This window comes from Salvelinus fontinalis, chromosome 4 (assembly GCF_029448725.1).
Source record: "Salvelinus fontinalis isolate EN_2023a chromosome 4, ASM2944872v1, whole genome shotgun sequence".
In the NCBI taxonomy this organism is placed as follows: domain Eukaryota; kingdom Metazoa; phylum Chordata; class Actinopteri; order Salmoniformes; family Salmonidae; genus Salvelinus; species Salvelinus fontinalis.
In genome coordinates, this window is record NC_074668.1 from 39351620 (window position 1) to 39379369 (window position 27750).

The window sequence follows — 27750 nt, forward strand, 5'->3', positions numbered from 1 at the left end:
GGGGCAGAGAGAACGGGGTGTGCTTGCGCAGGATGGTCTGTGTGTCACTTTGTGTGTCTTTTTCTCTTTCTCTATTACTCACCCTCTCTTCCTCTCTCTCAATGTGTGTGTGTGTGTGTGTGTGTGTGTGGGGGGGGGGGGGTCACTGTGTGTCTAACTCTGTGTGTGTGTGTGGGGGGGGGGGGGGGGTGGGAGGGGGTATAACTGTATGTCTATCGCTCTGAATCAAGTTGTGTATAGAAAAGGTCTGTGCACAGCTGTGTATGTGGCTGTGCTCAAACCCGCACACGGGCGTGTGTGAAGGTCTAGCGTACTTGTCTGAGTGTGTGATCATACTGTTGGAAACGGAATCTTCAGTAAGTTTGTGACGTTGCTATTTATACCCTCCCCGTGGCCTTACTCCCTAATTCCTGCTCACTGAGAGGGGGCCATAGCGACGGTGGCAGAGGGGCAGCACACACACACACAACCACACATACACACAAACACACACACACACACACACACACACACACACACACACACACACACACACACACACACACACACACACACACACACACACACACACACACACACACACACACACAATGCTTGGACTGGAGGGTCAGCCATAATCAGATGTGTCAATTACAGCAGTGGACGGGCTGGCTGAATTACAACCACACCAAAGCTCCGCTCACTTAGACCTGATGTGTCAGTGATTACAGTTTTATTTAAAAAGTAATAAGTGCCACAGCGATTCCTACATGAACATTGTAATTGCCATCGTGCTATTCATGACAAATGGTTACAATGTGGAAGGGTGGGAGCCTGGACAGCCAGACTGAATGACAATGGCATTTGGAGACAAAGAAAGCAACCCTAAAATGCTGTGGTGTTGATGGGCTGAGAGCAGAGGGGCTGCTGTGATCAGATCAGAGCTGGAGGCTGTGCGTTTATCAGCTCACTGGACGGCGGAAGGTAACGACTGCAGTCAAACAAATACATTAAGGGCCACAGGGGTGGGGAGCACTTTCCCACTGTTAGAGTAAACGGGCCTTACGCGTGCTAGAATCATCCCTTGAATCTCCAGGTCTCTGTCTTTGTCACTCTCTCTCTCTCGCACTCTCTACAGTGTGGCCATCAGAGGATTTCAACCTTCTGCTGAAGCTGCCATACATCTTCACGGCTTTTACACACACACACACACACACACACACACACACACACACACACACACACACACACACACACACACACACACACACACACACACACACACACACACACACACACACACACACACACACACACACACACACACACTGTGTAATACCTTTTCACAGCAGTGGCGGTCGGTGACTGTCACGTCCTGACCATAGATAGTCCTTATTTTCTATGGTGGAGTAGGTAAGGGCGTGACTGGGGGTTAGTCTAGTTAATATTTTCTATATGGGGTTCTAGTTTTGTTTTCTATGTTGGTGTTTGTTATGATTCCCAATTAGAGGCAACTGGCTATCGTTGTCTCTAATTGGGGATCATATTTAAGTCTAATTTTTCCACCTGTGTTTTGTGGGATATTGTTTATGTGTAGTTGCATGTTAGCACTCCATTGTCGTCACGTTTCGTTTAGTCTTTATTGTTTTGTTGTGTGGTTCACTTATTTCTAATAAAAGATGTGGGACCCAGATCCCGCTTCACGTTGGTCCGAGTATGCTTCCAACGATCGTGACAGTGACCTTTAAAATTAGGGAGGACGATTCGTTTTTTTCATGAGTCTGGCCTTATTTCTATTACATTATATTGGATGACTGTCATTCATATTCCATTCACCCAGCTCAATGTAACATCAATAGGTTTAGGCTACTACATGATACTCAACTGTTCCCTATACCCATCATGAGGTTGCTACATGAATGAACGTTTACAACGTAGATGCACAGGTCGAAAGAACATTTTTAGTAATCAAGGTGACAGACAGTGACACATTCAATACCGCCTTGCACACTCTTGCCTGCATCTAGCTCATCTAGGCTTTAATTATTAGTCCAACAGTTGCAAACAAGAGGTTCCATTGGACAAATTTGGGTATGTTTATCCCCGTTTTATTCCGTTTGCTTACGTTTTAGAAATGTTTTTAAACAGAATCGGCGGAATTAACACACCTCTTATCACACGCAAACACAGTTCACTTTAATAGCAGCCACATACAAACAGCATGATCATTTTGCTCGTTGTATAATTCCTTCTCGCATCTACTTGCTCTCCTTCTCTAACTTTTCCCCTTCGCTTGTGGACTTCAGTGCACAACACATCATCTGTCTGTGACCAGGCAAAAAAACATTTCCAAGCCAAACCTTCATACCATAACCACTAACTGCTACACACAGCCTATATAATTATCACCATAATAGCATATTACCATATAACGTCATAGTCAACATAACTACTAGAACTAATGCATTAGTAAACCCGCTACAATCATGCAGTACAGTCAGCAAGCAGTTTAGCAGTTATACCGGTGGGACCCGATGGCAATAAATTAATAAAACCAAAAGCTTACCTTGACTTGGAAGAGTTCCAGTGTTGGATAGGCATAGCCAGCTAGCTAACATAGCATCCCTCTCTGTTTGAGCCGGGTGTTTGAGTAGGCTAAACTAGCTATCTGCATTCGCTTGCTAAGTGAAACTGAAAGTGAAAAAAGAAATGCTACGAAATATCTCTCTCTATCTCTCTTGCTCTCTCTATTGATTCTCCTTCATTTTTAAATTCATTCTCCTTCATTTTTGTTCAAAACTATTGCCTTTCTCTCTCTGAGTCAATTACTCACCACATTTTATGCACTGCAGTGCTAACTAGCTGTAGCTTATGCTTTCAGTACTAGATTCATTCTCTGATCCTCTGATTTGATGGACAATTTGTCAGTAAATACTACAAGAGATCGGAGGATGTCCTCTGAAAGTTGACATAATTACTGTTTAAGTCTATGGAAGGGGGTGAGAACCATAAGTCTCCTAATTCTTCTATTGAAATCAATGTACCCAAAGGAGGACGGAAACGAGCTGTCCTCAGGCTACACCATGGTGCTACGCTATAGAGTGCTGTTGAGGCTGCTCTAGACCTTCATTGCAAAACAGTGTGTTTTAATCAATGATATGGGGATGAAAATATATTTAGCTTAGTTTTATCTAAAAAGGCTAACTTTTTTAATGTTTCACTATTTTTATTTGTATGAAATTCACTGACGAGGATGGGCCTCCCCTTCCTCTTCTGAGGAGCCTCCACTGCTTCACAGCTTTTAGTTTGCCGTACATTATGGGGTGAAGAGAACCAAGGAGAGCGTTGGGAAGCGGTCCCGGTGACAGACTTGCTATTCTGTTCCCCACAGCACAAATCAAATACAGCATACAATTATAGGTGTGAAGTGCTAACATTAACTCCTTATATATATATATATATATATATATATATATATATATATATATAGCCCTTCACGCCTATAATTGTATTGCTCATTGAAAAAGGGAAAGGGGATACCTAGTGAGTACAACTGAACGCATTCAACCGAAATGTGTCTTCCTCATTTAACCCAACCCTCTGAATCAGGGTATGACAACCGTAATCGTTCCGTTCTATTTTGGTAACGTAAGGAAGGAAGCAATGTAGAGGAAAGGTTGGGCAGAATATCACTCAGTCAGACACGTGTCTGATGGTGTCACTCTCCTGCTTCATGTTCATCTATGAAGCACATCAAAACAGTGTGAAAGATGAGAGGTGAGAGAGGGGCGAATGGAAGAATGAATGCGAGAGGCTCAGATCCAATGATTCAGCAATAACATCTAAACTGCCAAAGCCCCCTACAATACAAATAATAATCTGTTCAATATCTGGCTACCCATATTCACCTGATACTGCAGCACAGAATATGTCTAGTGGCTTCGCAATCACACCAATAAATAATACTCTGTTTCCTTCCAACAATGTTTTGTTAAGGTTAGACACAGGGTATGTAGTCTGCATGCACTCTCAGTCTAGTATGCGTCTCAAATGGCACCCTCGTTCCCTTTATGGTGCACGACTTTCGACCAGAGCTATATGGGCCCTGGTCAAAGGAAGTGGACTATAAAGGGAAAAGGGCGCCATTTGGGATGTTCTCTCAGTCCTTTCAGTTTTTTTATTGCTTTCGATGGATGGAGCTAAGAGGATAATATGAAATCAGCCCTGCGTTTGGACAGCTAGAAGATAATGGAATTGAGCTTTTTATGGTTAACCCAAGCTGCTCTTGAGTGGAGACACAATTCGAGGAATTTGGAATCGATCGTGAAGGTAAATAAAATATTTGATCTGTTAGGCAACAGAATAGTGAACAGCAGAATGTCTTGGTCTATCTTTTATACGCTCTGCTGAAGACATGCAGAAGTCGACACAGGGGGACCTTAACTCTCCGCTGCTTTCGACAACAGTCATCATTAGCATTGTATTTAAGACAGAGTCAAAGTGCTGCTTTAATAAGCAGTGCGGGAATGGTCAACGTTACATCGGCTTTAATAAATAATGAGAGAAGAGTAAACTGTATAGTTGTGTATTCTACTGTTTACATCTGAAGTGATATTTTCCCTACACAGATATACTCGATAAAAAGCTTTTGGTGTTTTTTCTTTCATCGAGAAACAGAAAAGAAACAAAGCATTTTTGTTCCATGCTGCTTTTATTTACTGGCTAGTGTTTACCAACAACCCTCATGCATTTGTTCTCCACTCAAAGTAATCAGGAGTGTTTACTTTAGTGATTAGTGGAAATGTCCACGCACACAAACACACACTCTCGCTCTCTCTCTCTCTCTCTCTTTTTCTCTCTCTCACACTTCCCCCCCTTTAAAGGAAACTCACATAATTCTGTAGTCGCAGCCAGTGTATTCGGGCCACTCGATGTAGCAGATGATTCGTCCAGGTAGCTCTTCTGTCACTGAGTAATAGTACTGAGGGAAGGCCAGGAGCAGAGCCAGCACCCAGATCACCCCCACGATCACCTTGGTCTCTGTGGACGACATACGCTGCTGCAAGGGGTGGATGATGGCCATGTACCTAGGAAAAGAGGAGAGAAAAGAGGGTCAAACACATGTTCAGGAAGATACAAGGTGAAGATCTACACACATACACACACACAGGGGTGTAAAGTACTTCATTAAAAATACTTTAAAGTACTACTTAAGCAATTTTTGGGGGTATCTGTACTTTACATTACTATTTATATTTTTGACTACTTTTACTTTCACTTCACTACATTCCTAAAGACAATTATGTACTTTTTACTCCATACATTTTCCCTGACACCCAAAAGTACTAGTTAAAATTTGAATGCTTAGCAATACAGGAAAAAGGTCAAATTCACACACTTATCAATAGAACGTCCCTGGTCATCCCTACTGCCTCTGATCTGGTGGACTTACGAAACATAAATGCTTCTTTTGTAAATTATGTCTGAGTGCTGGAGTGTGCCCCTGGCTGTCAAAAAAAGTTCTAAAAAAGGAAATTGTGCCACCTGGTTTGTTAAATATAAGGAATTTGATGTATAGTATTTGCTTTTACTTTTTACTTTTACTAAAGTAAGACAATTTAGTACTTTTTCCATCACTGTACTTACTTTTAGACTTTTACTCTCGTACTATTTTACTGGGTTACTTTCACTTTTACTTGAGTCATTTTAGATTAAGGTATCTTTACTTTTACTCAATTATGACAATTGAGTATTTTTTTCCACCTCTACACACACACACACACACACACAAACACACACACACACACACACACACACACACACACACACACACACACACACACACACACACACACACACACACACACACACACACACACACACACACACACACACACACACACACACACACACACACACACACACACTTATTTTCCATGTGGTCTATGTTAAAGGACACTTCATTTAATATAACAGGTTTTTAAAATTCAATATTTGTGCACAATTTCTTCCAGGGGTTGGAACTGAATTATTTTCCAATCGTTTCATCCTGAACAGAACCATTATTTTTTTCATTCCGTTCCTCTGTTCCGACCAAAACAATAACATTCTGAACTGGTTCAAACAATCAAAAAAGTAACGGTTTATATCATTCCTTTCTGTTCCTTTTTAAACCTCTGAAACATATTTTTTTACATTTAGCTCGAAATGAATTTACTTCACCAATCAGTGCGGATAGAGCAGCTTGCTGTGGAGCGGGTAAGCGATTGAATCTGTATAAGAAAGTCGATAACTGCATGGTTTAATCATAATGAAAGACAAAACACACTGTGCTGCCAGTCAGTGTAGGGCGTGAGATGCGACTGAAATTTTGAGGGTGAGAGAGAGCGAGAGAGGATGGAGGAATCTTACCTTGAAGTGCTGGGCATTGTGTTATGACATGCATTATCTGAATTAGGCCCACAGAATTATACATACGGAGGAGCGGCTTCTATGGAGGAACTTTTAATGTCTTTGAACTTCTGAGTTGGTTTAATGTTGGTGTAAGGCCTGGGTGTCGGAGTGTGAAGTCAAAGCGCAGGAAACAGCAGGTGCAAATACAAATGTTCTTTAATGAACACGGACAAACTAGGCCACCCTACTAACACACTGGGTGTACTTCTTAACCAACCCCAGACACGGGGGAAACGAACACAATCCAGTAAACACGTAGCACAAAACCAACACCACTACTTACAAACAAAACAATCCCGCACAAAGAAACGTGCGGGCCGGCTGACTAATAAGCCCAACTAATTAACCCTAATACAAAACAGGTGCGCCCAATAAACACATAGGGAGGGGGAGAAAAGGATCAGTGGCAGCTAATAGGCCGGTGACGACGACCGCCGAACGCCACCCGAACGGGAAAGAGAGCCTGCCTCGGTCGAAGTCGTGACAGTTGGGCCAGCTAGCTAAGCTAGCTATCATTTATTAACTAGAATTAAAAACGTCTTACATGTTTGTAGTTAATCAATCCAATGTAAAATCCTATCCTTAACTAGCATTGAAAAAGTAAATCCATTCTTCTCTATATAGCCCTTTCCTGCAGTCAAATGACCTAGTGGCTTCATGGGTGGAATGTTATTCATGTTTTTCATAATTTCATAATTAATCAACGTTATATTATTTGTTATATTTCAGCTTTCTTTGATGTATGTAAAGTGTTTTATTGGGATGCAAACTCAAAATGCAATACATTTCAATTGTATATTTGACATGGTACAGGTGTCGTCTTTTTTAAGCCCATAAGCATGTGTGTGAGGTGTATACTTTTGTTTCAAAGTAGATTTGTTTAAGACTACCAAGAAACAGTCTGTGTGATCCTGATTTAGCCCATTGCAGTAAAAGGTCTCTCCCTAATTTCTGAATTATGCTTGTAACATAGTCAGTAGGCTACAGTAACCTATGCTTTAGAGGGGAGGGGCAGGTAGTCTACACACACAAACACACCCACTGGAAAAGATTTCCAGCTGGCAGGCAGACGCTGGAATAAGTTTCTAAGTGACACAGTGGGTGCTTTGTTGTGATTTTTGAGGGACTGGAAAAAAATGCCTTGAACGTAAAATAACGTTATTAACCAGTTCCCATGCTTTTAAAAGAACGTTCTCTTCCAGAACAGTATGGATCACTTTCGTTTTCAGTTCGGGTTCTATTCCTCAAATAATTTCGTTATTTTCCGGTTTTCGGCTCTGTTCCCTGAACCGGTTCCAACCGTTTTATTTCTACTTCAAATATCAAAGGTATATATTTGGTGGAATAACCCTTTAGTCCTAGTCCCAAATTACATCCTATTCCCTATATAGGACCAGTGACTGTTCAAAAGTAGTGCACTATACGGAATAGGTTGCAATTTGGCATGCAACCCCAAGCAAGTCCCATTCCATCAATAGACTACTGACCTAACGAGCGGCACTTGAGAGTTCAATGTCTTTAACTTGGAGATTTAATCAACATCTTAATCCATCTAATAGCCCCATTTAATCTTCTATTTGGACATTCTCCCAATAATCTTTGATTTCAAACGTTCTCTGTAGTCCAACACAACTATCGGTCACATCTTGACTATCTGCTATACGTGGCTCATTCCATTACCACACGGCTCTCGGAATCCCCTATCTTGTTTCAAGTGATACTCACAATGCTGCTTCTCCATGGTATGGGTTTAGTTCAGCTGTGTTTCTGACAACACTCTTTGAAAAGCATATAGAGGCCTGGCTTACAGGGATAGTGTGGGTTAGCTGCTGGTGACTGATGCCAGCTTGTTTTCTGTTCACCACCTGCATACAAATGCGTAGATTTACATACTGTATGTTCACATGAACACACAGCAAATACAAACCCCTGTATTTCTCTTTATTTTGTATAACCTTACAACAACAGCATGGAACCACGGTTTTGGGAATCCTTTTGTCATTTTTTAAACTGGAAATTCAATCTTTTTTCTGTATCTAATGTTTGCCTGGAGTGTCGGCAGCATCCCTCTTTGTCTCACTTTCTTTCAAGCCTGTTTTACACCTCACTTACTTTCTCGGTTTTCAACCTGGCTTTGTTGCGAATGTGTCTGGGCAATAGCAGACCACACTGGAAGATGGTATAAATCAGGTATGGGCAACTGGGGCACGTGACCCCTCTTTTTTTAGATTGGTTAATTAGTCAAGCCAGCTATCTAAACTCATAGTAATCATGTTCGAATTACCGCCCAGGGGTCCCCATTGATTTTGTTAGTCACTCTCACTCAGATATAATATTAAAAACTGCAAACATTTCTCTCCACCCCCACTGCAACAGTGGCCCCTCATGAGGATTGTGGCCCACACCCCAATCCCAATTGTCCGTCCCTGGTATAAATGAATGAGAGAGGCACAGATCTAATGATCCGGCAATGACATCTAAACCACCAAAGCCACTTAATACATAAGGAATAATCCAATAAAGACAACAGGCAGATGCTCTGTCTGGGTGCTCTCTTGCTCTCGTGGAGAGATATAAGTCTTTAAGGTATAGGCTCCTTCTACAGAGGTGCCAACACAATATTTAACCTTCACGCTTGCAGTGTTTTTTCTGTTTTGAATTGTTTTGGTTTAAAGGCTGTAATTTGATCAGGAATCTATTTCCCAGTTCATTGTGCTCTCGGGGGGTACTGTTGTTTTGCTGAAGATTACATAAAATCTCCATCAACAGATGGGAGGAAATGAGCCCGGTGGCAGACCTGGGCTGAAATACTATTTGAAATCTTTCAAATACTTTGAGTGTTTGTTGTTGCCTGTCTGGGGTTCCAAATGGGTGGGGTTTACAGTATTGGGACTATACGTTGGTCAATTAAGTGGCATGTTCAATGAAGCACAGATAAAGTCATTGAAATATTTTCAAATCGTATTTGAACCCAGGTCTGACGGGTGGTGAGAGGCTGGGTGCAGAGAGGGGTAATGCTGATTGATAGAGAAGATTTCTATTCCTGCCGGAGACATATACTATATATATATATATATATATATATGCACCGTATATATATATACGGTATATATATATGCAGCAGCCCAACGTTGCCAACCATTGTGTGTGTGCGTGTGTGCGTGTGTTTGTGTGCCCTACCCTGCGTTCATTACTCCAGCAGTCAGCACTTCCCGCTGGACACCAGCCATAGACAACCTAAATCTAATGCTACCCACAGCCCACATCCCACAGCCCACAGCCCACAACCTAAACCACTGAAGACAGAGATTTGAAGCAATATATCCTTAATTATTATAATCCAATACACATACACTACTGTTCAAAAGTTTGGGGTCACTTAGAAATGTCCTTGTTTTGAAAGAAAAGCAAATTTTTGGTCCATTAAAATAACATCAAATTGATCAGAAATACAGTGTAGACATTGTTAATGTTGTAAATGACTATTGTAGCTGGAAACGGCAGTTTTTTAATGGAATATTTACATAGGCGTACAGAGGCCCATTATCAGCAACCATCACTCCTGTGTTTCAATGGCACGTTGTGTTAGCTAATCCAAGTTTATCATTTTAAAAGGCTAATTAATCATTAGAAAACTATTTTTCAATTATGTTAGCACAGCTGAAAACTGATGTTCTGATTAAAGAAGCAATAAAACTGGCCTTCTTTAGACTAGTTGAGTATCTGGAGTATCTGTTCGATTACAGGCTCAAAATGGCTAGAAACAAAGAACTTTCTTCTGAAACTCATCAGTCTATTCTTGTTCTGAGAAATTAAGGCTATTTCATGCGAGAAATTGCCAAGAAACTGAAGATCTCGTACAACACTGTGTACTACTCCAAACACAGAATAGTGCAAATTGGCTCTAACCAGAATATAAGGAGGAGTGGGAGGCCCTGGTGCACAACTGAGCAAGAGGACAAGTACATTCGAGTGTCTAGTTTGAGAAACAGATTACAAGTCAACTGGCAGCTTCATTAAATAGTACCTGCAAAACACCGGTCTCAATGTCAACAGTGAAGAGGCGACTCCGGGATGCTAGCCTTCCTATAGAAAATTTGTGGGTAGAACTGAAAAAGCGTGTGCGAGCAAGGAGGCCTACAAACGTGACTCAGTTACACCAGCTCTGCCAGGAGGAATGGGACAAAATTCACCCAACTTATTGTGGGAAGCTTGTGGAAGGCTACCTGAAACGTTTGACCCAAGTTAAACAATATAAAGGTAATGCTACCAAATACTAATTGAGTGTATGTAAACATCTGACCCACTGGGAATGTGAAATAAATCATTCTCTCTACTATTATTCTGACATTTCCCATTCTTAAAATACAGTGGTGATCCTAACTGACCTAAAACAGGGAAAATTTACTTGGATTAAATGTCAGGAATTGTGAAAAACGGAGTTTAAATGTATTTGGCTAAGGTGTATGTAAACTTCCGACTTCAAGTGTATGTGTGTGTGTGCACTTGTGTTATGTGGGTGTGTCTCTGGACAGATCAGCTGTAGACCTACAGTAAATATAGGCTTTATTTATAGACTCTGCATTGGCGTGTGTGGCTGTGTGTGTGTGCAGTCCTCTTATAGGTGAAAGGTGGGAGACGGGATATGATGGCCTAACATGACACAGTGCAAATAAATCCAAAGTGAATAGACGGTGTGCCAGAGTCTGGTCTGGATATAGCGCTGCCGTGTTGACCCCAGACTAAATACGTTTGACCCCCACCGGTGGGTGGACATTTCCCACATTCTCCTTACATCTCTTTCTTCACAACCCTCTAACTCTATCTTTTATTCCTTCACAACTAAATACAGAATTTTGTTCTGCTTTTTTATAAAAAGCAATCAGATGAAGATAGGAGAGAAATATACAGAGATTGGCTGAATTGCTGTGACATCCCCTGAGAGTCACGAAGAAATTAGAGGAAATTGAATGAACAAAAACAGACACAGTAGTCTTGCTGCCACAGCTGGGAGAGAACGGCATGGCTGCATTAAGATGCTCTGCACTGCAGCAGCACAGCACTGCCAAGCACACACCACACAGGCATACACACAGTGTCACACACATGCATGCACTTTCTCTCTCTCTCTCTCTCTCTCTCTCTCTCTCTCTCTCTCTCTCTCTCTCTCGCTCTCTCTCTCACACACACACACACACACACACACACACACACACACACACACACACACACACACACACACACACACACACACACACACACACACACACACACACACACACACACACACAGCGTCACCCCACACACGCACACACACGCAGCGTCACCCCACACACGCACACACACGCAGCGTCACCCCACACACGCACACACACACAAACACACACAAACACACACACACACAGCGTCACCCCACACGCACACACAAACACACAAACACACAGCGTCACCCCACACGCACACACACACACACACACACACAGCGTCCCCCCCCCACACACACACGCACACACACACACACGCAGCGTCACCCCACACACGCACACACACACACACGCAGCGTCACCCCACACACGCACACACACACAAACACACACACACACACAGCGTCACCCCACACGCACACACACACACACACACACACAGCGTCACCCCACACGCACACACACATACATTGACACAAGGGGGGGGGGGGGGGGGGGTGACAGAGTCACTACAGGCTTGGGTTTGTGTTTGCCTTGCTGGGAATATGTGTACATCATAGCATGGGAGAAACATGGAGGTGATGACTCAAGGCAGCAGATGCTGGGACTATGAGAGAGGGAATTAACCGGTTTAGCGGAGACGCTCATCACAATTACCTGGCACGTAGCACACTCCACTGCTTTTCTATAGGGCATTAGAGAGACATTTCCCATTCAAGGGGAATACATGGAAAGACGCATCATTTGATCTACATAATTGAAGGCATAAACACCTGTTGTTTGTGGTGTTTTTCCTCCATATGTTACACAGTAGAGTGTGCCATGATTATTTCGCTCCCTCTGTTTACTGGAAATGTAGAATAAAAATGATAGACCTTACCAATTACATCTTGCATACACGATCACTGCTCATTGAGTATGTCAAAAGAATGTGACCATGAGGAGACAGGATTCATCAGGCAAGTTTATAAGAGTGGTTAGATAATGATGAATGGAGAGATGACTACAAGCTTAACCCGTTGATAAGTATGGGGTTTAATCAGATCAGTATGTGTTGTTTGAAGTGTGTCTTTTAGTACCTCACATGATGCCTGTTCTCCCTGCTCTTCTTGCTCTCCCTGCTCGCCCTACTCCAGGTCATCTCAAGGGTAATTGAATTTCAAAACACTGCAAAGGTCAAGTACATGCAGACTCTGCTGGCAGAAAAGCAGAGCTATGCATGCATTACAGGTTATTACCTCTGGAGTACCAAGTCAGGGGGTAAGAGGAGAAATCAGACAGCAGCTTTCACAGAATGAGAATGGCTAAATCTCACTAACAGAAACAGGTTAATAAGAATAGAATTGTGGGGGTGAGTCTGCTTAAAACAACAGCCTGGACATAAACACAAGTGTGAGGTCATACACTCACACAGGCACGCACACACACACACACACACACACACACACACACACACACACACACACACACACACACACACACACACACACACACACACACACACACACACACACACACACACACACACACACACACACACACACACACACACACACACACACATTAGTGATTGATTGGTTTGATGGATTTGATGATGGAGCAGCAACAGCAGCATCACCCCAGAACCAATTAAGTTGAATGAATACATTAGCTATATAACATGTCTATGTAGCCTTGGTAGAAATGTTCTTATCTTAAATGGGCAATCTGCAGTTCAAATAACAACAAAGTGGGTGCCCAGCCTTTGTTTTGGTAAACAGCTGAGAGATAGGGCTGGAGAAATGTAACCACTCTTAAATTCATAGACAGACCTATGGATTCAAGGACTGACCATCCATGATATCAACATTAGGGTAAAGTTTTAACAATGTTTTGAGGCTATACAATGTTTGTTTACAACTACATTGTTTACAAACAATGGAGTAAAACAAACATATATTTTGACAGTAAGCGACAGTAAGCGATATTCTTCAAGAATCAATGGGTATATATTCGTAATTTTAAAAAATCTATCAATTGCTGATTGCCGCTTTGAACCTGTACACTTATAATCTACACGGACACAGCCAGAAAAGGACTGGACACCCCTCAAAGGCTGGTTCCTCTCTAGGTTTCTTCCTAGCTTCCTGCCTTTCTAGTGAGTTTTTCCTTGCCACCGTGGCTATACATCTGCATTGCTTGCTCTCTGGGGGTTTAGGTTGGGTTTCTGTATGAGCACTCTGTGACATCTGCTGATGTCAAAAGGACTTTATCAATAAATGTGATTGAATTTTTATTTCATTGATATTACATATTTATTACAAATACATTTGTGACAGGATTCAAGTGCATTATTTTTCTGTTTTGCTTATTATGACCATAGGCAAACATTCTAGCCTTTATCCATTGAAACGTCCCCCCAAACTGAACTCACCTGTCCACCGCTATCGCAGTCATAGAGTAGATACTAGCGAAGACAGCAGCGACGGGGAAGAAGTTGTGAAAGCGGCAGTACATCAGCCCGAAGTACCACTCGTTGTGGACGGAATAGACGAAGTTGATAACGGTGTTGAAGGCTGACATAGACGCCTCTGCAAACGCCAGGTTCAACAGAAAATAGTTGGTCACAGTTCTCATTCGTTGGTGCGCCATAATGATCCATATTACTACGACGTTCCCCACCAGAGACACAGTAACCATGCAACTGTAGGCGAATGCCCATAGAACAATTCTCCAAACTGGTTGCACAAACTGGTTCCCGTCTAGATCAGTTCCATTGATTCCTGAAGCGTTGGTCCAATTGCTTAGCAATGGCAAATCAGTCGCGGTGAACAAGGGATCCATTTTGGTGTTCTTTTTTTTTTGTGACAAAAAATGATGTTGGTCCATGCAATACCTATGACATGTACACTCAACCACTCACAACTGATTGAGTAACTGGTTAGGAATAATCTTGGTGTGTGTTGATGCTTTTCAATTCAAACTTTCTTCCTCATTGCCATTCTCCCGATTAATTTGGCACAGCTAAATTAGAATGATAAAATAATGGAATGATCACTGAAGGCGCAGCTCACACACAGAACATTGAGAATAGTCGTAGCTGTTAAAAATTGAATTTGGATAAAACGATGAATATGTATTGAAGTTGACTCCACTCCGTGTAAAATTGAGATGGTCCTTGGTGTATGGCTCTTCTCCACCGCAGCAAAAAGACACGGGGAGCAGCGTCCTAGTCTCCAGCGCGGTACTCTGTACTCCGTACCCTATACTCTTGGCTCAGAGAGGTGCTCTCTCTCTCCTCTCACACAATCGACGTGCGCCAACCGGAGCGCAGCCAAGAGCGCGCCTACGCGAATATCATAGATGTTCTGCAATAGTGTGTGGTAACTTGAGACGTCCATGGACTGGACAACTTGTTCAGCAAGACTAGCATACTTAAAGTAATTAATTATTGTCTAAATGTAGACAATAGAAAAGTATTTAGCCGACGAATAAAAGGACTGCTGCTATAGCAGATAAGGACTCCTGTAGTGAATGGGGGTTGTATTTCAATGGTGTAATTTATTATAGGCTCTTTACCTAACAATTTCCAATAGCTCACATTTTCTGAGAGCATTGTAGAAACATTATACAGTTGAAGTCGGAAGTTTACATACACTTAGGTTGGAATCATCAAAACTTGTTTTTCAACCACTCCACAAATTTCTTGTTAACAAACTATAGTTTTGGCAAGTCGTTTAGGACATCTACTTTGTGCATGACACAAGTAATTTTCCCAGCAATTGTTTACAGACAGATTATTTCCCTTATAATTCACTGTATCACAACTCCAGTGGGTCAGAAGTTTACATACACTAAGTTGACTGTGCCTTTAAACAGCTTGGAAAACTCCAGAAAATGATGTCATGGCTTTAGAAGCTTCTGGTAGGCTAATTGACATAATTTGAGTCAATTGGAGGTGTACCTGTGGATGTATTTCAAGGCCTACCTTCAAACTCAGCCCCTCTTTGCTTGACATGGGAAAATCAAAAGAAATCGGCCAAGACCTCAGAAAAACAATTGGAGACCTTCACAAGTCTGGTTCATCCTTGGGAGCAATTTCCAAACGCCTGAAAGTACCACGTTCATCTGTACAAACAATAGTACGCAAGTATAAACACTATGGAACCACAGAGCTGTCATACCGCTCAGGAAGGAGATGCGTTCTGTCTCCTAGAGATGAACGTACTTTGGTGCGAAAAGTGCAAATCAAACCCAGAACAACACCAAAGGACCTTGTAAAGATGCTGGAGGAAACAGGTACAAAAGTATCTATATCCACAGTAAAACAAGTCCTATATCGACATAACCTGAAAGGGTGCTCAGCAAGGAAGAAGCCACTGCTCCAAAACCACCATAAAAAGCCAGACTACGGTTTGCAACTGCACATGGGGACAAAGATTTTCCTTTTTGGAGAAATGTCCTTTGTTGTGATGAAACAAAAATAGAACAGTTTGGCCATAATGACCATCGTTATGTTTGGAGGAAAAGGGGGAGGCTTGCAATCTGAAGAACCCCATTCCAACCGTGAAGCATCATGTTGTGTGGGTGACAAAAATGGGGAAGGGGAGATGCAGTTTAGAGAGAGACTCAAATTATTGTTGCTCTGTTTTCCTCAGTTTCCCCCAAATTGGTGCAAAAGCTTAAAATATTTTTATACTGAGGTGGACACCTTTGTGAAAGCCTGCATGTTGGTCGTTTCAGAGGCCTCTGGAAACTGACCTGATGGGCTTCTGTATCATAAGCCATAAAGGGATATGTCAAAGTAAAACATGAATTTCCTAAGAATTGAAAGACAGCATGGGATACACAATTTACCAAGAAGTTGTATTACTTTCTTTGATCATTATCACAACTGACAGTCTGCTACATGTTTCTGCTCACTATCCCCATCTAGTGGTACTTTCTGCCACAGCCACCTAACGCTCTGTGGTGAACTCTGCGCTATAATGGTCATAGCTAAATTTCTGAATGAATGTTGTAGCCAAGGAATAGGGGACGGATGGAGAGCGGGAGACTGCTGTATGCAAGACTGCTGAATATAGACTGCCAGGGACACATTATTGACTGTTAGCGAGAGCAGCTATAGGAGAAAAGGGAGGAAGCCCTTGTCTGGTGCCGAACTGGACATTTGTATTCCTTTTGCAGTGTCCACGTCGCTGACAGGAGAGATCATATTATGTGCTGGCCACAGGCAGGGTTGGGTCGGTTGATTTTCTAAATGTAATCCGTTACAGTTACTAGTTACCTGTCCAAAGTTATAATCAGTAGTGTAACTTTTGGATTACCCAAACTCGGTAACTTAATCTGATTACTTTCAGTAACTTTTGGATTACTTTCCCTTTAAGAGGCATTAGAAAAAGACAAAAGTAATCCATCAAACGCATTTGGTGTGTCATCATAGTGGTCTCTGAATTGATGTCATTGAGAAAACAGAAAGGTGTCATAATGTATTTTTTTTTCACAAACATCCTTTCTGAATTTAAAAGTAATCAAAGAAGTAATCATAATTTTTTTCAAGTATCTTTAATCCGATTACAATATTGTTCCAGGTAACGTAACTGGCTACAGGTAAAGTTTTTTTTGTAATCAGATTACATGTAAACGATTATATGTAAAAGCTGGAAAATGAGAGGTCGCAGTAGGATTTGCAAATAACTCTTCATGCTGTTTACATCTCTCCTTTGTATAAGAGTAATTCAATTCAAGCCACAGTGCCCTTTTGTAACAAGACAGCCAGGTATCGTAAGGATAACTAATGTTGGGTGGCAGAAGTAGAGGCTTGAATGCCATCTTGCTGGTCTCATTTTTGCTCCATCAGTGAGTGTTTTCGGGATGACACCCAGGCTTTTGGACTGGAGGCCAAGAGTTGGTCATGTGATATTTCCCCACTGTCTGCCATACCAGGATAGTTCTCCCAATAGCTCAGTGCTGCCTTGGCCAGCGCAGTACCTCCCATCAAACGGAAGAAAGGAACGTTGTTGTTTGCCAATGTTGGTGGCCACTTAACGATCTGTGCCAAGAGCTGACAAAGTCAACCGTCAGCATCTGATACACTTCCATGATCTTTTATGTTCAATAGTTTAGTGCCATGACTCATACGGCAATATGTTATTCTCAGAGGCACCTGCATTTTCCTGGATGCTGAAACAAAATATATCAGCTTTTCACAGTAGCATGCCATGTAATTAGACATTTTGCGTGCTCTGTGTATTGAGATTAAATGTGTTGGGATGTTCTGTGCCAGGGAGTATTTTATGACTGATAATGAAGTGTGAGTGCTGCCCTTCGCAGAGCTAATATTGACAGTAATTCACAGTTCAATATGTAATTTCTGTAATTCTCAGTGGAGTTCATGCCTATACCGCTGGTAGTAGTGATTTACTAGAGGTATTTATTGGCTTTTAAACCTTGGGCGAATTACTTTTTCGTGTTTGTGTTGCTGGTTTGATACCACGGACAAATAACTTTGTAGCGTATTTGTGTTATCGTGTTATCGTATTACAGATTGCCTTGCTAGCTATTCAAAGGTGCGAAAAGTCTTAATATATCTTTTAATTTTAAATTGAAGGTAAAGGAGACTCTGGTCTCTATTGCGTCAAAGACAATGCAACCTGGAAGAGAGGGGGCGGGGGGAGGCAAAGAGAGAGAGAGAGGGAGAGAGAGAAAGAGAGACTGCTGAATTAAGACTGCCAGGGATTATTTATTTACTGTCAGAGAGAGCAGCCTATCAGGTATCAAGACAAGACCCTGATGCAGACCGTGTCGAAGTAACAATGTTTATTACAACGACAGGGGCAAAGGTACAGCCCGGCAGGCAGTCAGAGTGGTCAGGCAGGTGGGTACAGGGTCAGGGCAGGCAAGGGTCAAAAACCAGGAGAACAAGAAAAGAGAGACTGGGGAAAAGCAGGCGCTGACACAAAACCGCTGGTTGGCTTGACAAACAAGATGGACTGGCAACAGACAAGCAGACAACACAGGTATAAATACACAGGGGATAATGGGGGAGATGGGCGAAACCTGGAGGGGGGTGGAGACAATCACAAAGACAGGTGAAACAGATCAGGGTGTGACACAGTAAGGAAGTAAGGGAGGAAGCACAGTGTCAATGTGGCTGACAGGAGAGGTCATATTACCTAAGGGATATGTGCATAAAAGCTGGAAGAGATGCACATCAGAAATAAAGATTGTAAGAATAATAAATACATCTGACAAAAGAGTCACCATCATTACAAACCACGTATGAACATCAGGCTGACCCTGACTGAGGATAGTCCAGGTATACAACCACCACATTAAAGTAGTTTCATCAACAACAGCTTTTGATCTATCATCCACTTTATGAGGGAGAAGCGGTAATTAACCAGGTCAGGCCCAGAGATAAATTGTTCTGTGTCATTTTCTGTGTCTGAGTGCATCATAATATAATAAAGTATATGCAATTTAGCTGAAGCTTTTATCCAAAGCGACTTACAGTCAGTCATGCATTCATAATATTTTTGTGTGGCCCCAGCATTACTCAAACCCATGACCCTGGTGTTACAAGCGCCATGCTCTACCAACTGAGCCACAAAGGACAAATACATTTTTTGCATTTTATTTAAAAATATATTTTTTTATTTTTTATTATTTCACCTTTATTTAACCAGGTAGGCTAGTTGAGAACAAGTTCTCATTTAAAACTGCGACCTGGCCAAGATAAAGCAAAGCAGTGCAACACAAACAACAACACAGAGTTACACATGGAATAAACAAACATACAGTCAATAATACAATAGAGAAAAAGTCTATATACAGTGTGTTCAAATGAGGTAAGATAAGGGAGGTAAGCAATAAATAGGCCATAGTGGCAAAATAATTACAATTTAGCAATTAAACACTTGGGTGATAGATGTGCAAAAGATGAATGTGCAAATATAAATACTGGGGTGCAAAGGAGCAAAAATAAAAAATAACAGTATGGGCTATGTACAGGTGCAGTGATCTGTGAGGTGCTCTGATAGCTGGTGCTTAAAGTTAGTGAGGGAGATATGGGTCTCCAGCTTCAGTGATTTTTGCAATTCGTTCCAGCAGAGAACTTGCAGCAGAAAACTGGAAAGAAAGGCGGCCAAAGGAGGAATTGGCTTTGGGGGTGACCAGTGAAATATACCTGCTGGAGCGCGTTCTACGGGTAGGTGCTGCTATGGTGACCAGTGAGCTGAGATAAGGCGGGGCTTTACCTAGCACAGACTTATAGATGACCTGGAGCCAGTGGGTTTGGCAACGAATATGAAGCGAGGGCCAGCCAACGAGAGCATACAGGTCGCAGTGGTGGGTGGTATATGGGGCTTTGGTGACAAAACGGATGGCACTGTGATAGACTGCATCCAATTTGCTGAGTAGAGTGTTGGAGGCTATTTTGTAAATGACATTGCCGAAGTCAAGGATCGGCAGGATGGTCAGTTTTACAAGGCATGTTTGGCAGCATGAGTGAAGGATGCTTTGAGGTGAAATAGGAAGCCGATTCTCGATTTAATTTTGGATTGGAGATGCTTAATATGAGCCTGGAAGGAGAATTTACAGTCTAACCAGACACCTAGGTATTGGTAGTTGTCCACATATTCTAAGTCAGAACCGTCCAGAGTAGTGATGCTGGACGGGCAGGCAGGTGCAGGCAGTGATCGGTTGAAGAGCATGCATTTAGTTTTACTTGCATTTAAGAGCAGTTGGAGGCCACGGAAGGAGAGTTGTATGGCATTGAAGCTCGTCTGGAGGTTTGTTAACACAGTGTCCAAAGAAGGGCCAGAAGTATACAGAATGGTGTCGTCTGCGTAGAGGTGGATCAGAGAATCACCAGCAGCAAGAGCGACATCATTGATGTATACAGAGAAAAGAGTCGGCCAGAGAATTGAACCCTGTGACACCCCCATAGAGACTGCCAGAGATCCGAATAACAGGCCCTCCGATTTGACACACTCATCTCTGTCTGAGAAGTAGTTGGTGAACCAGGCGAGGCAGTCATTTGAGAAACCAAGGCTGTTGAGTCTGCCGATAAAACTGTGGTGATTGACAGAGTCGAAAGCCTTGGTCAGGTTGATGAATACAGCTGCACAGTATTGTCTCTTATCGATGGCGGTTATGATACCATTTACGACCTTGAGTATGGCTGAGGTGCACCCATGAACAGCTCGGAAACCAGATTGCATAGCGGAGAAGTTATGGTGGGATTCGAAATGGTTGGTGATCTTTTTGTTAACTTGGCTATTGAAAACCTTAGAAAGGCAGGGTAGGATAGATATAGGTCTGTAACACTTTGGGTCTAGAGTGTCTCCCCCTTTGAAGATGGGGATGACCACGGCAGTTTTCCAATCTTTGGGGATCTCAGACGATACGAGAGAGGTTGAACAGGCTAGTAATAGGGATTGCAACAATTTCAGCTGATAATTTTAGAAAGAGAGGGTCCAGATTGTCTAGCCCTGCTGATTTGTAGGGGTCCAGATTTTGCAGCTCTTTTAGAACATCAGCTATCTGGATTTGGGTGAAGGAGAAATGGGGGAGGCTTGGGCAAGTTTCTGTGTGGGGTGCAGGGGTGTTGACCAGGTTAGGGGTGGCCAGGTGGAAATCATGGCCAGACGTAGAAAAATGCTTATTGAGATTCTCAATTATTGTGGATTTATCGGAGGTGACAGTATTTCCTAGCCTCAGTGTAGTGGGCAGCTGGGAGGAGGTGCTCTTATTCTCCATGGACTTTACAGTGTCCCAGAACTTTTTGGAGTTTGTGCTGCAGGATGGAAATTTCTGTTTGAAAAAGCTAGCTTTTGCTTTCCTAACTGCCAGTGTATATTGGTTCCTAACTTCCCTGAAAAGTTGCATATCGCGGTGGCTATTTGATAATAATGCCGTACGCCACAGGATGTTTTTGTGCTGGTCAAGGGAAGTCAGGTCTGGAGTGAACCACGGGCTATATCTGTTCCTGTTTTTTTATTTTTTTAATGGGGCATGCTTATTTAAGATTGTGAGGAAAACACTTTTAAAGAATAACCAGGCATCTTCTACTGATTGAATGAGGTCAATATCCTTCCAGGATACCAGTTCGGTCAATTAGGAAGGCCTGCTCGCTGAAGTGTTTTAGGGAGCGTTTGACAGTGATGAGGGGTGGTCGTTTGACCGCAGACCCATTACGGACGCAATGGTAGGTTCATTGATAATTTTGTGAGATTGATGGCATCTAGCTTAGATTGTAGGATGGCCGGGGTGTTAAGCATGTCCCAGTTTAGGTCACCTAACAGCACGAGCTCTGAAGATAGATGGGGGGCAATCAATTCACATATGGTGTCCAGGGCACAGCTGGGGGCAGAAGGTGGTCTATAGCAAGCGGCAACGGTGAGAGACGTTGGTGTTTCTGGAAAGGTGGATTTTTAAAAGTAGAAGCTCAAATTTTTGGGGCACAGACCTGGATAGTAAGACAGAACTCTGCAGGCTATCTCTACAGTAGATTGCAACTCCGCCCCCTTTGGCAGTTCTATCTTGTCGGAAAATGTTATAGTTAGGGATGGAAATTTCAGGGTTTTTGGGGGCCTTCCTAAGCCAGGATTCCGACACAGCTAGGACATCCGGGTTGGCAGAGTGTGCTAAAGCAGTGAATAAAACAAACTTAGGGAGGTGGCTTCTAATGTTAACACGCATGAAACCAAGGCTTTTACGGTTACAGAAGTCAACAAATGAGAGGGCTTGGGGAATGGGAGTGGAGCTAGGCACTGCAGGGCCTGGATTAACCTGTACATCACCAGGAGCAGAGGAGTAGGATAAGGGTACGACTAAGGGCTATAAGAACTGGTCGTCTAGTACGTTCGGGACAGAGAGTATTGGCAAGGCACAGACTTATTCACGGCCGGTTGTGATACATCCTGGAATTGAACCAGGGTCTGTAGTGATGTCTCTGGCACTGAGATGCAGTGACTTAGACCGCTGTGCCACTCGGGAGCCCCCAAATTATAGTGTTAAAAAAACCATGCAAGGGCCTCCCGGGTGGCGCAGTGGTCTAGGGCACTTTATCGCAGTGCTAGCTGCGCCACCAGAGTCTCTGGGTTCGCTCCCAGGCTCTGTCGCAGCCAGCCGCGACCGGGAGGTCCGTGGGGCGACGCACAATTGGGCTAGCGTCATCTGGGTTAGGGAGGGTTTGGCCGGTAGGGATATCCTTGTCTCATTGCGCTCCAGCGACTCCTGTGGTGGGCCGGGCGTAGTGCGCGCTTACCAAGGGTCCAGGTGCACCGTGTTTCCTCCGACACATTGGTGCGGCTGGCTTCCGGGTTGGAGGCGCGCTGTGTTAAAGAAGCAGTGCGGCTTGGTTGGGTTGTGCTTCGGAGGACGCATGGCTTTCGACCTTCGTCTCTCCCGAGCCCGTACGGGAGTTGTAGCGATGAGACAAGATAGTAATTACTAGCGATTGGATACCACGAAAATTGGGGAGAAAAGGGGATAATTTATTTATTTTTTAAACAAAAAACACAAACATGCAAATAGTTTGCTTTTCATAAATACTGTTTTGTTGTTGGATATAACTGCCGAAAATGCTGTTATCAAGGTTATCAGAGGTCAGCATGTGGGAGAATTCAGAGCTCAGGGATGATTTCGCACTAGTAATTACCAGTTGGAGAGGCGTATCAGTGTATTTTTCCCAGTTATATGTGGTAAATACCCCCTGGTCCCACTTGGTAATGAACGCAGCATAAGGGCATTGCTAGCCTCTATCACAGGCTTTCACCAATTGTGAGTGAAGCCTGGGAGGCTAGGGCTTTGCTGTTCTTGGAAAATCTTCTGGGGAATTGAAAAAAGACCACACAATGGTAGCCTGTTGTAGTACAACTAAAATTGTATATACTGTAGTAATCTCATCACTGAAAATGGAGGTTGATTCATCAGCCTTTATGTACCTATAACATTAGAGGAGAATAATTTAAAATATGATTCCACAAAGAGCAACCATTGACATCCCTGTAGCATGGTGGTAACATCATTATGTGTGCTCCCATACAGTACAGCAGTACCAATGGAGTTATGCATCACTACGCAGTTGGAAGGCCTTACAATGGGGACTGTCTGTATTGATGTTCATCAATAGGATTGCTTAAAATCTCACAAATGCAGAGTATGCTTATCCCGACACAAGGCGAGACCCAGAAGCAGACACAGGAGGCAGATGGTTTGAGCTCTGGTATTTATTATAATCCAAGGGATAGACAAAAGCCAGGTTGGGGACAGGCAAGCGTTCATAGCCAGAGCAGAGTCCAAAACGGTACAGGGCAGCAGGCAGGCTCGAGGTCAGGGGCAGGCAGAGTGGTAAGGCCGGCGAGCTCAGAGTCAGGACAGGCAATGGTCAAAACCAGGAGGACGAGAAAAAGAGAGACTGGGAAAAACAGGAGCTGAGAGAAAAACGCTGGTTGACTTGGCAAACAAGACAAACTGGCACAGACAGACAGAAAACACAGGTATAAATACCTAGGGGATAAGTGGGGAAGATGAACGACACCTGGGGGAGTGGGGGGGCGGAGACAAGCACAAGGACAGGTGAAACAGATCAGGGTGTGACAATGCTGCTGTGTAACTATGGTACCTCCATACAGTACAATATGTCATTATCTTGAACAATGTTAGGTTTCATGATAATGTGAGCTTATATTACTGTATCTCTAAGAGCTATAGACTAATTTATCATTTGAGAGAAAATATTGAATTCATCTAACTACTGTGCATAATCTTGGGGACATAATGGTGGTCATGAAATTCATGGTACATAATATTGCCTAGCCATTAGTAAGTAGAGAGTTCTATGGCCCTCTCCATCACACACAGCCTTTATTTTCTGATCACTGTTCTCTCTACTCTCCCTCGTCCTCTTTTAGAAGATGGCAATCCTGAATTTCATTCTCTCTCAAACAAACATAGTTATTGACTACTTAAATGACTACCGACCCGTAGCACTCTGTACGTCTGTAGCCATGAAGTGCTTTGAAAGGCTGGTAATGGCTCACATCAACACCATCATCCCAGAAACCCTAGACCCACTCCAATTCGCATACCGCCCAAACAGATCCACAGATGACACAAATCTCTATTAGACTCCACACTGCTCTTTCCCACCTTGACAAAAGGAACACCTACGTGAGAATGCTGTTCATTGACTACAGCTCAGATTTCAACAGCATAGTGTCCTCAAAGCTCATCACTAAGCTAAGGACCCTGGGACTCAACACCTCCCTCTGCAACTAGATCCTGGACTTCCTGACAGGCCATCCCCAGGTGGTAAGGGTAGGCAACAACACATTTGTCACGCAGATCCGCAACACGGGGGCCCCTCAGGGGTGCGTGCTTAGTTCCTTGCTGTACTCCCTGTTCACCAATGACTGCGTGGCCAAGCACGACTCCAACACCATCATTAAGTTTGCCGACGACACAACGCCAGTAGGCCTGATCACCGACATCGATGAGACAGCCTATAGGGAGGAGGTCAGAGACCTGGCAGTGTGGTGCCAGGACAACAATCACCCTCAATGTGATCAAGACAAAGGAGATGATCAATGACAACAGGAAAAGGAGGGCCGAGCACACCCCCATTCTCATCGACGGGGCTGTAGTGGAGCAGTTTGAGAGCGTCAAGTTCCATGGTGTCCACATCACCAACAAACTATCATGGTCCAAACACACCAAGACAGTTGTGAAGAGGGCACAAAAACACCTATTCCCCTTCAGGAGACTAAAGAGATTTGGCATGGGTATGCAGATCCTCAAAAAGTTCAACAGCTGCACCATCGAGAGCATCCTGACTGTTTGCATCATCAGCTGGTATGGCAACGGCTCGGCCTCCGACTGCAAGGCACTACAGAGGGCAGTGGGTAAGGCCCAGTACATCACTGGGGCCAAGCTTCCTGCCACCCAGGACCTCTATACCAAGCGGTGTCAGAGGAATGCCCTAAAAATTGCCAAAGATTCCAGCTACCCTAGTCATAGACTGTTCTCTCTGCTTCCGCACGGCAGGCGTTACCGGAGCGCCACGTCTAGGTCCAAAAGGCTTCTTAACAGCTTCTACCCCCAAGCCATATGACTGCTGAACAGCTAATCAAATGGCAACCCGGACTATTTGAATTGACCCGCCCATTTTTTACAGTGCTGCTACTCGCTGCTTATTATCCATGCATAGTCACTTTACCCCTAACTACATGTACAGCACCAGTCAAAAGTTTGGACACACCTACTACATTTTAGAATAATCGAAAATACATCAAAACTATGAAATAACACAAAACGGAATCATGTAGTAACCAAAAAAGTGTTAAACAAATCAAAGTATATTTTATATTTCAGATTCTTCAAAGTAGCCTCCCTTTGCCTTATTGACAGCTTTGCACACTCTTGGCATTCTCTCAACCAGCTTCATGAGGTAGTCACCTGGAATGCATTTCAATTAACAGGTGTGCCTTGTTAAAAGTTAATTTGTGGAATTTATTTTCTTCTTAATGCGTTTGAGCCAATTAGTTGTGCTGTGACAAGGTAGGGGTGGTATACAGAAAATAGCCCTATTTGGTAAAAGACCAAGTACATATTATGGCAAGAACAACTCAAATAAGCAGAAACGACAGTCCATCATTACTTTAAGACCTGAAGATCAGTCAATCAGGAAATTCTAAGACCTTTTAAGTACAGTTCCAAAAACCATCAAGCGCTATGATGAAACTGGCTCTCATAAGGACCGCCACAGGAAAGGAAGACCCAGAGTTACCTCTGCTGCAGAGGATACGTTCATTAGAGTTACCAGCCTCAGAAAAGGCAGCCCAAATAAATACTGCACAGAGTTCAAGTAACAGACACAACTCAACATCAACTGTTCATAGGAGACTGCGTGAATCAGGCCTTCATGGTCAAATGGCTGCAAAGAAACCATTACTAAAGGACACCAATATGAAGAAAATACTTGCTTGGGCCAAGAAATACAAGCAATGGACTTATGTCTTTTGGTCTGATGAGTCCAAATTTGAGATTTTTGGTTCCAACCACCATGTCTTTGTGAGTAGGTGAATGGATGATCTCTGCATGTGTTGTTCCCACCATGAAGCATGGAGGAGGAGGTGTGATGGTGTGGGGGTGCTTTGCTGGTGACACTGTCTGTGATTTATTTAGAATTCAATGCACACTTAGCCAGTATGGCTACCACAGCATTCTGCAGCGATACACCATCCCATCTGGTTTGCGCTTAGTGAGACTATCATTTGTTTTTCAACAGGACAATGACGCAGCACACCTCCAGGCTGTGTAAGGGCTATTTTGACCAAGAAAGAGAGTGATGGAGTGCATCAGATGAGCTGGCTTCCACAATCAACCGATCTCAACCCAATTTAGATGGTTTGGGATGATTTGGACCACAGAGTGAAGGAAAAGCAGCCAACAAGTGCTCAGCATATGTGGGAACTCCTTCAAGACTGTTGGAAAAGCATTCCAGGTGAAGCTGGTTGAGAGAATGCCAAGAGTGTGCAAAGCTGTCATCAAAGCAAATGGTGGGTACTTTGAAGAATCTCAAATAGAAAATATATTTTGATTTGTTTAACACTTTTTATGTTTACTATGTGAATCCATATGTGTTACTTCATATTTTTGAGGTCTTCACTATTATTCTACAATGTAGAAAATAGTCAAAATAAAGTAAAACCCTTGAATGAGTAGGTGTGTTCAAACTTTTGACTGGTACTGTACATTTTACCTCAATTACCTTGACTAACCTGTAGCCCTGCACATTGACTCGTTACCAGTACCCTCTGTATGTAGCCCCGTTACTGTTATTTTATTGTTACTCTTTGATTTTTTAACTTGAGTTAATTTAGTAAATATTTTTTCAACTTTTATTTTTCTTGTAAGTAGCATTTTACGACACCTGTTGTATTCGGTGCATGTGACAAATAAAATTTGATTTGAGTTTTTAGGCTACTTTTTACATTTTTGGCAAAGATCTCTTTTCCACGAAAAAAAAAGAAGTTATCTGTGCTCGAAGGTCGTGACTGCTTAAAACATGTAAGCAATTCAATATGCTTACTAGTTTCTCCTATAGGAGGTAGAAGATTGAATCATA

General features: G+C 42.9%; 1 protein-coding gene across 1 annotated transcript in view; it reads right to left on the minus strand.

The window, feature by feature from the left end:
• The window catches only part of LOC129853750 (substance-P receptor-like), a 38529-nt gene extending 23645 nt beyond the window's left edge, over positions 1–14884 (minus strand). Inside the window, exons 1-2 of the mRNA XM_055920115.1 lie at positions 14050–14884; positions 4872–5066 (exon numbers count right to left, since the gene is read on the minus strand). Of these exons, the coding sequence (XP_055776090.1) occupies positions 4872–5066; positions 14050–14504 (650 nt within the window). The 5' untranslated portion in view covers positions 14505–14884. The remainder of the gene's footprint in view (positions 1–4871; positions 5067–14049) is intronic.
• Positions 14885–27750: the final 12866 nt, after the last annotated feature.